The sequence below is a fragment of the Dendrobium catenatum genome, unplaced genomic scaffold (assembly GCF_001605985.2).
Source record: "Dendrobium catenatum unplaced genomic scaffold, ASM160598v2 fragScaff_scaffold_231, whole genome shotgun sequence".
Lineage (NCBI taxonomy): Eukaryota > Viridiplantae > Streptophyta > Magnoliopsida > Asparagales > Orchidaceae > Dendrobium > Dendrobium catenatum.
Window position 1 is genome coordinate 5,592,246 of NW_021318693.1, and position 17,688 is coordinate 5,609,933.

The window sequence follows — 17,688 nt, forward strand, 5'->3', positions numbered from 1 at the left end:
TTATGTTTTCTTTTATAATCATAATTCAATTGCAGTAATGTATTGTTATTAGTTGCATGTCATGACTATTGTATATGTCATTTTGAACTCTGGATTAAGATGTAAATATTTGAATATAAAATTATAATTATGTCTCCCATTGTTTATATTTCCCTAATACAATTTATCAACTCTGATTGTTGATTGAAATAATAGAAAGATGTGCAATTCTTCCAAATTTAATTTCTAAGGCATGACAATAAGCAATCGCACAGTGTGATTTCCTCAAGATGGAGAGGAGGCCAACAAGTGGCAAGCATAAGTCAACTCGACCATAAAAAGGTTCGAGTTCAAACACACACATGGGCACGAAGAGACCAAAATTAGTAAGATGGAGAGCCCATGAGTAAGGACAATGGTGGGGCCGATGATGAACTAACATACCAACAATTTTGATTTTAAATGTGTCCCAAGTAATAGGAGGAAGCTAAATTCAATGAGAAGAAAAGCTTATAAAACAACGGTTGCAATGATGATAAAGCTTGGGTGTGAAACAAAATAAATGTGCTTAAGATAACTAAGGCATCAGCTTGACTCCATTCATTTACATCCATATTAAAAAGAAAACCAACAAAACATCAAAGAATATATTAATATTCATAGTTAAATAATATTTTCACAACTTTTTTTCCAAAAAACTGCAATTTAATATTAGTGATTCAGGTTCACCAATTCAGGTTTGTGAAGCTCATATTTGTGTGCACAGTGACCCTCATGCTAATGGAGGTGATTTATCAGTTTCAATGGAGCTCAATTAATATACAACCATCTCATTACCATACAGTCCAAATTGCACTAGGAATGTACAACTCTCTTTTTTAGTTCTCCACAATCAACCCTGCAACTACTGAAAGAAAATTATCACTCAAGAACAAGAAAACATCAAAGAAGAGCACCCACTGGTTGGTAAGAACCAATTAAAAAGAATGGCCATCTATTTTCTATAACCTAGGGCTTCTCTAAATGATCTGAGGATGAGGAGGTTGAGGCAGGAGTACCTTCTCCTTGCCATTAGAAAGAGCAGGGAAAGCAGTATCTTCTGAAGAACAATGAGAATCTGCTTTGATCTCTGGAAAGCTAATATATGGTAAGGATCCATCCTTCTCTGCCTTCTTTGACTCAAATATGAACTCATCAATGTTTGTTAGAGATTTCAGTTGCTGACCAAGGGAAGCAATGGTCTTCTGACACTCTGCAAGTTTGCCAGCAGCCTCAGCAAGCTCTTTCTCCTGCATTGCCGGCATTTGACAAATTAAGAAATAGGAGTTGGTCAACTTGGGGAAATTATTAGGTGCAGACACTGGATGTAGAGATGCGTCCGGATTACTGGATGCACTGCGTACGCTCTGCTTACACTCTGCGTATTTATAGATAAACAGCAAATAAGCAGCAAATCCTCACAACTAAATATTTGCTGCTTATTTACTGCAAATACGCAATATATACACAGTAAATAACGTAAATACGCAAAGTGTAGGCAGAGCTTAAGTATAGGGTACGCAGTAATCCAAAAGATCCTCTACGTTCGGGCTCCGCACAAAATAATTTCCAGTCAACTTGAGTAGCAAAGCTGATGTCCATGACTATTAAGCATTAGTTAAGCCAAGTACATAAATTGCAAGTAAAAAGACTTGGTTAATTAGTAAGCAGCTATGGCATACCTTATTCAACTTAACAACACCATTTGAGCTTGTAATACGCCAGAGCTCAGCTTCTTTTTTCCTCCTCGAGAGCTCTTCTTCCAGGACCTGGCATTTCATAGAATACTCAACAGATAATGCCTTCTCCTCATCAAGCTTCTCTTGTAAATGTCGCACTTCATTAAGTAGATTTCCAACTTCTGAATGGGTAAACTCAAGCTGGGATTCCAAGGATCTTCTTGCAGATTCTGCTGTTTCTACTGAATCTGCTAACTTGGAAGTTGTCAATCTCTCTTCTTTGAGCTCAAGTTCTAATACGGCGATAGTCTTATTTAAATTTTCAAGGTCTGAATTTGCTAACATGAGCTGAATCTCCAGTTTTTTTGACTCCGCTTCATTTGCTTCTGCCTTAGTCGAATACACTGCAGATAGGGCTCTTTCTTCCTCTACCTTTCCTTCTAACAAGGCCACATGCTCACGCAGTTCTTCAGCTTGCATGTATGCTGAATTTAGTTGAGATTGCAACTCATTTTTTGTTCCTTCCAAGGTCTCTAATTTCTCCTCAAGTTCCATTGATAATGCCTTCTCATTAAGTTTTCCTTGCAATAATTCCAACTTTTCACTAAGTTTCATAACTTCCAAATGTGCCATCTCTAGCCCAGACTCCGTTTCTTTCCTTCTCACTTCCAGGTCAAATGCTTCAGCCATTGCGGCATCCTTTGCTTTATTAGCAAAGTCCAACTTTCTTTGCATATCGACTAACTTATCACCTGCCAAAGCAAGCTGATTGCATGAAACCTCATGTTGATTTTGAACCTCAGCTAAATCCATCTTAAGTTGAGCTTTCTCATTTTCCATCATCTCAACCTTGTTTCCCAACTCAGTAACCTGTAGCTGTAGAGCTTCAAGTTCATTTCTTAGTGACTGCACACTCGCAAAATCTCTATTAGATTCACCTTTGAGGTTGTTGGTAGAGATCTCATAATCCATTTCAGGTGTTGCAACTAGTTTCTCCATTTCAAGGAAATCATCCATTAAGTCAATCTCCGTCGATGCAGCGATGTCAGTTGCACCTACCGTGTCTTCATGCTTGAGCTGATCAAGTTGCGAGATTAGCGTCGATGCCAATGAATCCAAGCTTTCTTGGTCACTATGACATACAGGAATTTGGTATCTTGTAGATGTTGTTCTGCATGCTACAGCTTGTAACCTCCGACACTCAGATTGAAGCTTTGCTACCTTCTTTATGCTTTCCAAATGCTGCTTGCTGGCTGCTTCTGCCGTTTGAGTGCTCAGTTCTCTCTCTAATGTGCATATACGTAGTTGTTCAGATTGAACAAGGAGCTCAGTTTTAAGAGATTTGTTTTCTTTCTCTAGAGATTCGAGCCTCAAGCTGATAGACTTATCAGCATTAATAAAGGCCTCAGTTTTTGCAGTTTCAAGTTGTGCGTGAAGCTCCTTGAGCTGTTTTTCAAGTTCGAACTTCTTAGATTCCCATTCATTAGTGCTGAAGAGGAGGGCATCCTGAAGTTTCCGATCTTGCTCCTCTCTTGACTGCCTCAGCTTCCTCACACATTCCTTTAGAGCTTCCTCAAGGTGGCTGATTCTATCCTCGAGAACAGTATTCTTCAAAGAAGAGGCTTCAAGCTGCTGCTTCAAAGCTGCGAGTTCAGCTTCTGCTGTTTCCCAGCCTATCATTTAAAGTATTCCATTTAGAAATGAACGAAAATTAAAAAATAAATAATAAATGATTTTCAGTCAGAAATTAAAAAAATAATAATATTAATATATAAAATTGCAAATATCATTGAAGTAGACTGCTGCAGCTGTTGCAGCTTGTGTATTTTCCAATGAGCAATGGCAGGGATGGAACTTGAAAATCTCGACATAAGAACCAAGCACATAGATTTGTACATCAAAAGGAAGAAGAAAAACTAAAATTTCTTAAAATTTTAAATGGCACTTCTTACAAACTTTGAAACCTTTGTGATTGATTTTAATAATAGCAATTTTTTAAAAATAAGGCTTGATGTTTGTTGGAGAACATATGAAGTCTGTTCATCATAAAAAAAAATTGAAACCTATTTAATCTTTCTATTAAACTTTCAGGTTTAACGGGGCTATGGTGGTACACCAGGTGGGATGGATTTCATCAATCCCAACCACTTATTCTATACTTCTATCCAAGCACATAGGCCATCATCTACTTTTACTGATTCAAATACCCAACCATTAGGATGAACGATTTACCACCAGCTTTGGAGTTCGCACAAACAGATTCCCAATCTCTTAAGATGCACACTGTACAAATTTCAAGGGATGCCATCTCACGATCTATGTTGCACCGATACGGATACGGGACACGTCAATTCTTAAAAATACAGGATACGAGTACGGCGCGTCATTATAATTTATAAATCAAACATAAAAATTAAGTAAGCAATCAAAACATAATATTTGAAATTATAAAAAAAGGAAAGCAACATCATTTGTTGCCTTGTAGCTTACAATATCAAAATAAAAGTAAACATTAAATGTCTAGTACAACAACAAAAGCATAAACATAAATTGTCTAGCACATGAAGTTTCACCTATTCAATAGAATGAATGATATGATTAGTTTTTTCAGTGGTTTGTCTTTGAACTTCTATATCATCTTCAATAAATATCATAGCTCATAATTCATGCTCATCTAATAAGAGATTAGAATTTTCTAATATTCTCATATCATCAAGAGACTCAAATCCATCTCGGAAATGAGAGAACCTCGTTGGCAGCCACGGAAGTAAATACGACGCGTCTTTTTATTGGGATTTTTTGTTTTTCAATGGACATGCGTATCGAATACACATGTCCAACGTTTAAAATTGCGCAATAAGAGGCGCGCCTCAGCGCAATTTGGTCCATTTAAGCCTCAAAGCCAGCCCACGCAATAAGTTCAGTTTATGAGGCTTACGCCTCAAGTTTACTGAGGCGCGTCATATATTTAAGGTGCCGCCTTTAAAAAAATTAACCTAAAGTTTTTTTTTTTTCAGTTCGGCCCCCCAGTTGCCGACGTCGCGCGCCTAGTGAGATGTCGACGTGGCATCAACATTTAAACCCTGGGTTAGGTCAAATGCATAGGAGACATTTAGATTTTCAAGTTCCAGCAAAAATTCGAACTTTCAAGCATTCACTCCGGAGCAATTTCAAGCATTCTTCACTCAGTTTTTTCTAAGATGTCATCACCCCCAAAGTGAAAGGTAACTTAATGCTATGTTTTATGTTCCGTACTGCGTATTTTATGGTTATGTTATGCGTTTGTGTTCAAGGTTCTGAAGATCTTCTTATTTTATGCTTATTCTATGTGTATGCATTGCTTCTCGAAACTTTTTAAATGTTTGATACTTTGATGCCATCGTGTTTTCTTTGTATTCAAGGTTTATGATAAATTTATGTTGAAATTTGAAACATAAAACCTAACTAAATTTTAAGCACCGAGTAATATATGCGTAGGCTGTGCATACGCAATGCGTCTTTTGTGCGTATGATATGAGTACACGTTGCGTGATCCTTGCTTATATTGTGCGTGCGTATAATTTGCTGCCATTTTTTCTTCAATGTGCGTATGTTATGCATATACTATGCTTGATCAGTGCTAATGATGTGTATATTGTTTGCGTTTGTATAATTTGCTGCCATGTTTCCTGAACTGTGCGTTCTTGTGCGTGTGCTGTGCGTAATATATGCGTGTGTTATACGTACACTGTGCGTGATTGTTGCTTATATTGTGCGTATGTTATACATTTTTTGTGCGTATCTCATTTACTTATTTTTTTATTTTTTACAATTTTCATATATATGTTCGTCCAATTACCTATCGATGATATGTTTCTTCGTTTCGAACAATCTGTGATAACTTTACTCAGCAAATTACTCCTGAAGTCAAGGACACATTGAAACGTTTAAAGATGATACAGTTTTTTGAATTTCTTGTGTTTGAGCAAAATATCCCTCTTATTTATGAGCTGATCTCAAAGGCCACCCCCCAATCTCCCCATCATACCCCACCTCCTCAGCAAGACCCCCACCAATCTCCTCAGCAACCACATTTAAGTTTTTCTGCTGAAGCACTTCAGTCTCTACAAGAAACAATAATCAAATCCTGCCAAGAAACATGCACAAAACTTTTTTGAGAATTTAAAGACAGGCTGAGCACAAAGTTTTAAGATCTAACTGAGAGAGTTGGAGTTTTGAGGTCAAGCTCAATAATTATATTGATCAGAGCAAAATAGTTCCTCAGAAAAGATCTGTTAGCTACTATTTATCTTCCAATAAGAGACATAAATCAGATATCCCTCCCAACAGCCCCAATGAACCAAATGAGTCAATCCCACCAAAAGATCCAATCCCACCAAATGAGCCAATCCCATCAGAAATGCAACTTATTCCATATACAAATCCAAATGAACCAATACCAGTAGATAACATTCAAATAAAACCTGTAACTCATGTTTATGCAGATGAAATAAAAAATTACAAAGGTCTTCTGTGTTTGACTTCTGAGAAGAGAAATTTTGTGCGAGAAAGTTTGAAAAAGTTCAATAAAAGGTAAAAAAATTGCAACTTATTTTTTTTGAATATTTACAATGCTTGTTCAACTTTCCGTTGATGTAACTGAAGTATGTGCTAAGGAATGTCAGGATATTTCTTCTCCTTTATTTGGCAGACCAGTAAGAAGGGACACTTCATCAGCAGTGAAATGAATGAGTTGACTTTTATAACAAAGCATTGTTTTGAAATGTACCACCTTGAGATCAGCTCATAAATAAGAGGAACATTTTGCACAAACCCAAAAAATTCCAAAAACTGTATCATCTTTAAAAGTTTCAATGTGTCCTTGAATTCAGGAGTAATTTGCTGAGCAAAGTTATCACAGATTATTCGAAATGAAGAAACATAGCATCGATAGGTAATTGGACGAACATATTTTTGAAAATTATAAAAAATAAAAAATTAAAAATAAGTAAATGAGATACGCACAAAAAACGTACAACATACGCACAATATAAGCAACAATCACGCACAGTGTACGTATAACATACGCATATATTACGCACAGCACACGCAAAAAAATGCACAGTGCAGGAAACATGGAAGCAAATTATACAAACGCAAACAATACGCATATCATAAGCACTGATCACGCATAGTATATGCATAACATACGCACAAGAACGCACATTGCAAAAAAAATGGCAGCAAATTATACGCACGCATAAAGTACGCACAATATAAGCAAGGATCACGCAACGTGTACTCATATCATACGCACAAAAGACGCATTCCGTACGCACAGCCTACGCATATATTACTCGGTGCTTAAAATTTAGTTAGGTTTTATGTTTCAAATTTCAACATAAATTCATCATAAACCCTGAATACAGAGAAAACACGAAGGCATCAAAGTATCAAACATTTAAAAAATTTCGAGAAGCAATGCATACGCATAGAATAAGCATAAAATAAGAAGATCTTCAGAATCTTGAACACCAACGCACAGCATAACCATAAAATACGCAGTACGGAACAGAAAACATAGCATTAAGTTACATTTCTCTTTGGGGGTGACGACATCTTAAAAGAAACTGAGTGAATAATGCTTGAAATTGCTCCGGAGTGAATGCTTGAAAGTTCGAATTTTTGCTGGAACTTAAAAATCTAAACGTCTCATCTGCATTCGACCTAAACCAGGGTTTAAATGTTGATGCCACGTCGACATCTCACTAGACACGCCACGTCGGCAACTGGGGGGCCGAACTGAAAAAAAAAACTTTAGATTAATTTTTTTAAAGGCGGCGCCTTAAATATATGAGGAGAGGCGCAGGCGCGCCTTAGTAAACTTGAAGCGTAAGCCTCATAAACTGAACTTATTGCGTGGGCTTTGAGGCTTAAATGGACCAAATTGCGCTGAGGCGCGCCTCTTATTGCGCAATTTTAAACGTTGGGTTCATACAAAGCCGGTAACCTGCTCTTCCACAAAACTTTGTTATTCTTCAACTGCTCTTCGAAAGGGAAAGCATCCAAAGCAAAATCAGCTGCTAAAACAAAAGCACTATGCTGTTAATAAGTCACACCTCATGGTTTTTACAATATCCCTAAAGTTTAAAAATATATATATTCGTCCCAACCAATGCCAGTTGGACCCAGCCCGGTTCGATGTTGAATGAGGATCAGGTCTTCGTCTACCAAATAATTATCTGAGAGAATGGGTTTAGAAGGGTATTTTGTCCCTTTCAAAGAGAAGTGCCAAGAGAAAGACAGCAAGAAGGCGATGGATTATCAATTTGAGGATGACTTTCTCTAAAACCATAGAAAGATAATTAGATTTTATTCCGGTTTGGAGAATTTCACAATTCTAATATGTGGTTTAGAAACCTAACAAAGATGATTAAAATTTTGAATTAGTTGGTTCTTTGATCAAGATGAATTCATCAAAATGTGATTATTGGATGTGTAATAGGTAAGTAATGATATGTTTCTTTGGGTTGATTCCCATTTCGAACAAATTTTGTTGGATGAGGTCTTCTTCAAGTCACACCCAAATTAAGGAGTTTTGATCTAATTAACTTAATTGATGATACTAAATATTTGAAGAATTATGGATGATTCAGTGCTTAGGGATGAATTTATTATTTTTTGGAACTATTTTAGTGAATTTGAAGAAAATTAAGTAACTATAATTGTTTAGGTGATTAGATCATTATTATTAATGATTTTTTGAAGTTGGGAGGATCATTAACTTGTAGTTAATGATTCCTTGTGACTATAAGTTGACGCTAGAAGCCTTTAGTGTTGTCATGAACAAAATGAATCTAATTTTTGAGGGCACATGGTATTAGTAGGTGCATGGTTACTTTATAATAGTTAAGAGTTACTTGTCTTCTAATATATATTATGTGATTAATGATATAATGTTTGCCATTTGATTAACCTCACAAGATCTTATGAGATTGATTTAACTCCTCAAACTTTTATTAATTTTTGATGGTCCGTATGATATATGCTAATTTTCCCTTATTATGCTTACTTATCTACTTGAAACATAATAAAACATGTATTTTGAATCTAAACAAAACCTTATATTATTATTTTGTAATCATCATTAGGAAAATATTTCAATGATATGTAGTGATACAATAAAATTTTTGGCAAAGTTTGAGGCCTAATTTAGCTCGAGCTAAATGGACGGGTCTATTCTAATCTTTGTAGGGCTAGCAAGGGTGGGGCTGTGAGTTTTAGCTCTCTTTTTTTTTTGCGGGTAGAAAAATGGAGTATACCAATAGGTTGGTATTTTGTATGTGACATTTGACTTGATGAATTTTTATGACCAATCAATTATCCATAATTGCAAGTAATTTAAGTTGTTAAATACATTTGTGCCATGTGATGATATGTCTACTTTTGATATATCTTAATTCTATCATAAGACTGAAGATTAAGGGGCAGTGGACAACTCACCTGCATATATATGAGCACACAAACATTGAATGTTAAGGACCTAAAGAGAAAAATGGTAAGCAAACTATGTATATATGATAAAATGCATTCATTTTTGTATTTAAGCTAGGCTAATGTAAATGTATTCTTGTGGCATAGAGCCTTCTAAGGAAAATATTTTTATTATAAATTGCTTAAATGGATTTAATATTTTGATATGTTCTAACTATATAAAATACTGAAGATTAAATGGCACATTGAAAGTTGAGCTAAAGATATAATGGTAAGCAAATTATGTATACATAATCAAGTGCATTGGTTTTCATATTTAAGCTATGCTAAAAAAAATGTATTCTTGTGGCATAGTGCTTTCCAAGGAAAATATTTTTATTATAATGGTTTGGCATTACTTGCACTGAGATTATGCTCGATCGAATTGGGGATTGACATATTGGTCAATGTGGGGAGCAATGGGGCAAGTGGCCTACATTACCTAATCAACCATCATCAAATCAAGCTAGTGAGGTCTTGGGAGATTCAGTTAGGGATTGCCTATGGCTCCATTTGAAATTGTAGGATTTTTGGGTTGTATTTTATGTAGATTTGTATTTTAATCTCATTTTTGAGAGGTTAAAAATCAGATTACATAATTTGCAATTGAACATATATTTTGATGATATGGTATTAATCACATTTTGGAGACATCAACTTGTCTAGAGAGTATCAATATGTGTTATGCAATCAAAATTGTTGGTAACAGCTTGGTATATAGTAACATATATGATATTTTAATACAGTTTACTCATAATGATGCTAAAAGGAACTTTAGAAAAAATTGTCAGCAACATTAAAAAACAAAACTACACCAACACTATGTTGCACCGATACACCTATTTATGAAGGCGTGCTGTATCCGATACACCGATACACGGATACGCCTCTGATACACCACTGATACGTGTCGGATACACCAAAGCTGTATCCAATTAAAATATTATTTAATTTCAAAAGGACACGTGTATCCGATACGCGTGTCTGTTGAAAAACAAAAAAAATCCAAAATATATATGCATCGTATTTACTTCCAGGGCTGCGAGCAAGGTTCTCTCATTTCCAAGATGGATTTGAGTCTCTAGATGATATGAGAATATTAAAAATTACTAATCTTTCACTTGTGAGCCTGAATTAGAAGCTATGATATTTATTGATGCTGAAATAAAAGTTCAAAGACAAACCAATGAAGAAGCTAATCATATCATTCCTTCTATTGAATAGTTGAAGCTTCATGTGCTAGATAATTTATGTTTATGCTTTTGTTGTTGTACTACACATTTAATGCTTCTACAAGGCTACAAATGATGTTCTTGTTTTTTTTTTTTTTTTTTTTTTTTTTTTTTTTTTTTTTTTTTTTTGTAATTTCAAATATTATGCTTTGATTGTTTTCTTAATTTTTATATATGATTTATAAATTATAATGTCGTGTCCACGCCGTACCCATATCCTATATTTTTAAGAATTGACGTGTCCCGTATCCGTATCGTGTCTTATCCGTGTCGCCGTATCCGTATCGGTGCAACATAGCACCAACATCTAGTTAAAAAAGCTTCAGATGCGTTCAACAGGTTGCTTGCTATATCAAAAGTAGTACATTTGGCAAGCATTACATCTCCTCCATGAATGCATCAGATACAACTGAAGCATAAACAGCACAATATCATTAAATCAATTGCCTAACAAAACATTCTTCAATATAGATCTTCCTAATAACATAAAATGAAATTGAATCTTCGAAATGGACAAAATTTTTCTTAGCCCTTATTCCATTAGGCTTTCCAATAAGATCAAAAGCAACATCTTCGTTTTACTAGATTTAAAGGTGACTTTTGAAGCAAATGTAATGGAAAAAAATGAATAAATGGAAACGGAAATACGAAGTTTTGCCATTATGAAATTATTAAGTGGGGTAAGAGCTTAGAACAATGTAAATATAACATGTTAAGGAGCAAGACATGTTATAAGTTCCAAAGCCTTTTTTTTTATAAGTTCCGTAACAGCCTTTGCTGAACCAAGACTTAAAACTTTGATATGACTAAAAATTTCTTTAAGGAAGAAGGATGAAGTTGTCCCGGCTTACCTGAAATGGCTTCTTCTGTAACTTTTGCATGCTGCTTTATCAGATCTTCTTTTGCAGCAACATCTAAAAGAGCAGCCGAAAGCTTCTCAGTTAAACTCTTGACCGTAACATGTCCTTCATTACCCTTATTAATAGATGAAACTTCTTGTGAGTGAGCATGATTTAGGGAACCTTCAGTAGGAGAAGAGCCAAATACCTCCTGAAAAGCAAAAAATCAAGCTATCATCATCATTTCATCCATCCAACTTAAAGTTTTAAAACAAGTTGGCAGCACTATATTTATAGATTTACAGCACAAGAGAAAAAACACAAGGATGCACAGATATGATGTCAAAGCAGTATTATGATATGGTATTTATGGTTTAATGAACAAGAGTGCATTCGTCGGACTGGTGTCCCTAGATTGTCAAAAAGACACTCTTGATTGATTATCTGGCAACGTAAGTTATATGAAAACTTCTCAGAACAAGATTTAGATCATAAAAAGAAGAAAGAGCCTTCAGACAAATTTTAAGTGAGCATTTAGATCATCATGGAAGTGGGATTTTCATTAAAAAAAGCAGTTACATACCAATATAACATTTACCAAAGCATGACAAGCGTTGCCTTCCAAATAATTAACTTCTATTTTAGAGTTTGAGTTAGCAAATAGACTGACATGTTAAAATTCTCAACAAAATTAGTAATTTTGGGGGATGTAAAACTTTAAAGGACACATTGGGCAGTAAATAGAAGTGACATAAACATTAAGGCTTCGTTTAGGACGGCTTTCTTATTGGTTCTTAAAGCAGCTTTCTAGTATAAAAATTTTAATTCTTAAACTAGAAAGCTGTTTTGAAAAACAATAAAAAAGCCGTCCCAAACGAAACCTAAAAGTTTTAACTTTAAATGCATAGAAGATCAATAATTTCAGGAAAAACCAACAAATAAAAGGAAAACAAGTTACATAGGCTAATTCCATGAGCATGATAGGTAATAGATAAATGTTTATAACAAGCATATCAATGCAAGAAACTGAACACTGAAAACTAAACTATAAAGGTTAATTAAAATTTTATAAAGGACGTAAATAAAAAGTATTGGATGGCTTAAAAAAATAAGATTGAGATGCATAGATATGATGCAAAACCAAATGACATAGCATCTTATTTCCTTGAATAGTATTATGCCTTAACTAGATGATGACCAAGAAGGATCTGGACATTAAAGTTCTTCTAATTTTTATTAAAGTGTTGAATCTAGAACTTAAGGTAATCATTTAAAATCATAAAATTACTATTTGTTGTGAAGGGACTAAAAGCATCTTCATTACGATAAAGCTAGATCGCTTTAACGGGTCATTTACGATTATTAAATAGCAATAAATTCAGCTGCTGCTGCTTGTGTATGCTGTAAGAAAAGACCCAGAAGAATGGAAAATTCCTTTTTTTTCTTTCTCTTGAGAATTATATATCCTCTTCAAGTCAAAAGATTAAAGCTCAGAATTCCAAACAGGAAAAGTATGATAAATCCAAAGTGAAGAGGAATAGTGGAAAACCACTCTTCCCTGAACCAAATTTAGGCCAGCCTAACTAATACATGCTTAGCAAATTAAAAACACAATTAGAAATGCTAAGAAAATCAAGATAAAATTTTAATGACCTTAAGAATAGATTTGCCACAATAAGAGGAGAGACGGAAATAGCATTGGCCAATACAAACTAAAATTTAAATGACTGGTGAGAAAAGTGCTGGCATTTGCAAATGTCGTGTCTCATGGATGTAATTTAGGTCTCATAAGAATCAAGAATAGATAATTACATGTTTTCTAGAGAACAATTTCTGATGCGCATTCAAATTTCACATATTCTATCAAGAGAAAAGACAGTAGCTAAGACTGGAAGAAGTTTCAGAAGAGGGAAGCAAAGTTGCACCTGCTCGTCGGAGTATCTCTCCGAATAGGACGATACTGAACCCGAGCTGTCTGACTCACCTAAGTTCTTCTCCGAGGGCTTTCTCCTCCAATTCCCACTCTGGTGATCCATATCTTAAATCCTAAGATCTCATCATTCCTCGGCTTCAAAATCCTGGAATATTTATAGGACTATTACACAAAAAGAATCTCAAACGAAAACCAGTTAAGAAAAGATAGAGAGTTCGAGATCCAGTGATTCCCAATATTTTTTTCAAAATAACTAGCCACAGTGAAACAAATTTAAAACCATAAACCCCCTATGCTCAAAACTACAACCATGTCCACATAGCTGAAATTTCCATTTACTCATTTAGGGAAAAAACCTAAAAGGGAGCAACAAATAGCATCAAAACCCTACCTTTCGAGCTGAATAACCCTTTGAAAACACCAAAAAAACAAAAATTCAAAACAGCCAATGGCGAATAGATAAAAGTAGCCGCAAGCCCGGCTGCTTGGAATTGCGTTCCGCACAAATCTTCACAAATCTTTTTCTTTTTTCAAAGAGAACTCCTCAAATAAAATACATCTTACAATAATATTCTGAATACTCATTCTCACCAGTTCTGAGAAAGGTCATGTGAGTAGAAGAGGAAAGTCTCCACTTTGGTCCGCTCTTTTCAGTCTTCAATTCGGTTGAAGAAAGAAGACCATTTCAAATCACTCCATTGAAAACTGGGTCGGAGCGCACCACGCATGCTGTGCCTCCCACCGCTTTGCTTTCGACCTCTCCGTCTTGCCATTGATGCCAATCATCAAGTTTTCATGCTGAAGGACCCCATAGCTCCTTTTAGAATTGCTTTCAGCAGCTCTCTCTCTCTCTCTCTCTCCCCGTCCTCATTAAAACTAAAATTGTTTTTTTGGACAATTTAATAAGATTAATTTGAAAATCAGATATTGGCAGCTGTCCATTATGTTCGGCACTTGGAAGCTATGTTTTCAAATTTTGAAATTGTTTGCAAATTTTAAATGCCAAAAATCAACTGTCCACCGTCCACTCCATTAGGTTTAGGGTGCCGTGTATAATATTATATTTTACATAGTTTTAATATATATTACAGTATTTCTCGTGTTAAATGTGTACTGCTAAATCTCTTAAATAAAACCAGTGATAAAATATTTTTTTTTTTTAATTTTTTTCTAAGAAGAGATGAGGGGGATATATAAATCATTTATTTACAGAACAATTTGTTTTAATTTACATGTAAATAATTGAGTTTTACTTTCACAAAGGTGAGTTTAAGCTTTTATTCAAGACAAAATTCAAAACAAAATATTAATAATTCTTAAATTATAATAATATTAATGTAATAGATATTTATAATTTACTTTCATTAATAGAGGTTTCCATGTATAACAAGCTTTAAATTTTCTTAATTAATGATCAATTATTAATTATTAATAATTAATAATTAATATAAAGCATTCAAATTAATTTGTTTATCTTTGTATTACAAGACTTAGGCTTTGTTTGAGACGGTTTTCTTGTTGCTTCTTAAAGCAGCATTTTAGTACAAAAATTTTAATTATTGAACTAGGAAGCTGCTTTAAGAAGCAGCAAGAAAGCCGTCCCAAACGAAGCCTTAATCGAGTTTGTTAATAAGCTCCATATCAAGCATTAATGAATTTTGGGTTCATTTGGGACAGCTTTCTTATTGCTTCTTAAAATAATATTTTAGTACAAAATTGTTTAATAAGCATTAAAAAAACTGTCCCAAATGAATCCTTGTTTAAATAATTTATTCATAAGCTTGATATTGAACATTAATTAAACTTCTTAATGTGATAGTTTTTGTTTGTTACTATTATATCTTCATTATTACTTTATTAATAAAAGGATTAGATATAGGATTAATGGATGACGAGCATAATAACTAATGACTGATTGCTTGAAGATAGATAATTAATGTATTGTGATTTACGTTAGGATTGTTGGGAACTCTCTATCTGAATATTATTTGCTTATTTTGGTAAGTTTTCATCAGAACATTTAATGAAGAAGCTATGATTAGTTAATTTATAAAAGGTAGTTAAGATTTATTTTTTAATAAACGTCTGGTTGCACCGAAATGCAAGGGCTGATTTGAACTGCTCACCGGCCAAATAGAGTTCATCTACTATTCAATGTGGGTTGGGTGAAGGAGGGCGTAGATGCGGTGAGGCTTGGTTCATTAATGCTTCATTTGGAATTGCTTTCTTATTGCTTGTTAAAGTAATTTTTTAGTATAAAAATTTCTTAAATTTGGAAATTTTGTACTAAAAAACTGTTTTAGAAAACAATAAGAAAGCTGTCTCAAACAAAGCATAAGACTTGATTTTGGACAACTTTTGTGCTACTTTCTAAAGAGACTTTCTAGTAAAAAAAATTTTGAACTAAAAATTTTGTACTAGAATGCCGATTAAGAATTATGTAAGAAAATTATTCCAAACGAAAGCTATGTATATTAGAGGCATGGGTTTATAAAATCTATACCAAAATGTGTCAATGTTACACAAAAAATACATTATTTTTCAAATATGTAGCCTTATAAAGAAAGAATGCTACACATTTATAATTAATGTGAGCATGCTTTTATAATAAAGTCATCATAGGAGTTGTAATGGCGCCATCATTTCATCAATAGTATTTTGGAATTTTTATTATACTTTAAATAATATAAAGATTTTATTTCATCAAATAAAAAAAGGATACACCCAAGTAAAACAAGAATAAAATAGCTAGGATTATACAACCAAAGTTAGAAATGAAGAAAAAGCAAATAATGACCCAGGCGAAGAAGCTAATCGGGCTCAGTAATTGCCAAAAGCTCCCAACCACCATCCCGATGCCAGGCTCGGACCATTCAGAGGAAGAAACAAACAACAATCCAAAAAGAAGAAAGACAAGCTAAAGAGCCACCAATGATTGCCAACAAGTCACGATTCTCCAGGTGATGAACAAAAAGCCGTCACATCAATGCCCACAAAAAAAAGATACAACTGCAAAGCCCAACACCACATTACAACCAAACGAAACCCAACCACATCCACAAAAGTCATCATAAGAGTGACTCACATCATCAACCAACAATGAAAAAGAATGCCCCCGACGATAACAGAACAATTGGATGTCTTCAATTTTTTCTTTATAAAGATAAGGGTTGTTGTTCGGCATCAATTCTGATCCAATTTTTTTTTTTTTTCTTTCAGAACTTATGTAGTCATGTTCAACTATCAAATACACTTAGGCTTCGTTAGGCGCGGCTTTCTTACTGCTTCTTAAAGCAGCTTTCTAGTACAACAAATAATTTTTTTGTACTAAAACTCCATTTTAAGAAGCAATAAAAAAGTCATCTCAAATGAAGCCTTAGTTGATCTAGACACTCTCTTAGCCATCCCATACTAGTCATCAAATTCTCATAATTAGCTTTGAGGGTCATAAGACGCAAGATATTTTAGAATACTTTGTATTGTTGTCGACTTCATAATCAAATTTCGTATTATTTCTAAAGCGACTTTTCAGTACAAAAATTTTTTGAAGTAAAAATTTATACTAGAAAATTGATTAAAAAAGCCGTAAGAAAATTGTTCCAAACTAAACCTATATGTATTAGAGGCATGGGTTTATAAAATCTATACCAAAATGTGCCAATGTTACACAAAAAATACATTATTTTTCAAATATGGAGCCTTATAAAGAAAGTATGCTACACATTTATAATTAATGTGAGCATGCTTTTATAATAAAGTCATCGTAGGAGTTGTAAGGGGGCCATCATTTCATCAATAGTATTTTGGAAATTTTATTATACTTTTTGGATGTCTTTTTTAAATAAAAATAATAATATAAATATTTTATTTCATCAAATAAAAAAGGATACAACCAAGTAAAACAAGAATAAAGTAGCTAGGATTACACGACCAAAGTTATAAATAAAGAAAAAGCAAATAATGACCCAGGCGAAGAAGCTAGTCGGGCTCAGTAATTGCTAAAAGCTCCCAACCACCATCCAGATGTCAAGCTCAGACCATTCAAAGGAAGAAACAAACAACAATCCACAAAGAAGAAAGACAAGCTAAAGGGCCACCAATGATTGCCAACAAGTCACGGTTGTCCAGGTGGTGAACAAAAAGTCGTCACATCAGTGCCCACAAAAAAATGATATAACTGCAAAGCCCAACACCACATTACAACCAAACGAAACCCAACCACATCCACAAAAGCCATCATAAGAGTGACGCACATCATCAACCAACAATGAAAAAGAAGGCCCCCGACGATAACAAAACAATTTGATGTCTTCAATTATTTCTTTATAAAGATAAGGGTTGTTGTTCGGCATCAATTTTGATCCATTTTTTTTTTTCTTTCAGAACTTATGTAGTCATGTTCAACTATCAAATACACTTAGGCTTCGTTAGGCGCGGCTTTCTTACTGCTTCTTAAAGCAGCTTTCTAGTACAAC

The 17,688-nt window shown here is 34.2% G+C and overlaps 1 protein-coding gene across 1 annotated transcript; it reads right to left on the reverse strand.

Annotated features, from left to right (window-relative positions):
• Positions 1-738: 738 nt before the first annotated feature.
• On the reverse strand, positions 739-14,088 carry LOC110104801 (filament-like plant protein 3). The gene is made up of 5 exons (XM_020834060.2): positions 13,805-14,088; positions 13,206-13,358; positions 11,293-11,491; positions 1,701-3,370; positions 739-1,268 (listed from the first exon to the last, which is right to left on the reverse strand). The coding sequence occupies exons 2-5, from the start codon at positions 13,314-13,316 to the stop codon at positions 999-1,001; spliced, it is 2,250 nt and encodes a 749-aa protein (XP_020689719.1). The 5' UTR covers positions 13,317-13,358; positions 13,805-14,088; the 3' UTR covers positions 739-998.
• Between the last annotated feature and the right edge of the window lie 3,600 nt (positions 14,089-17,688).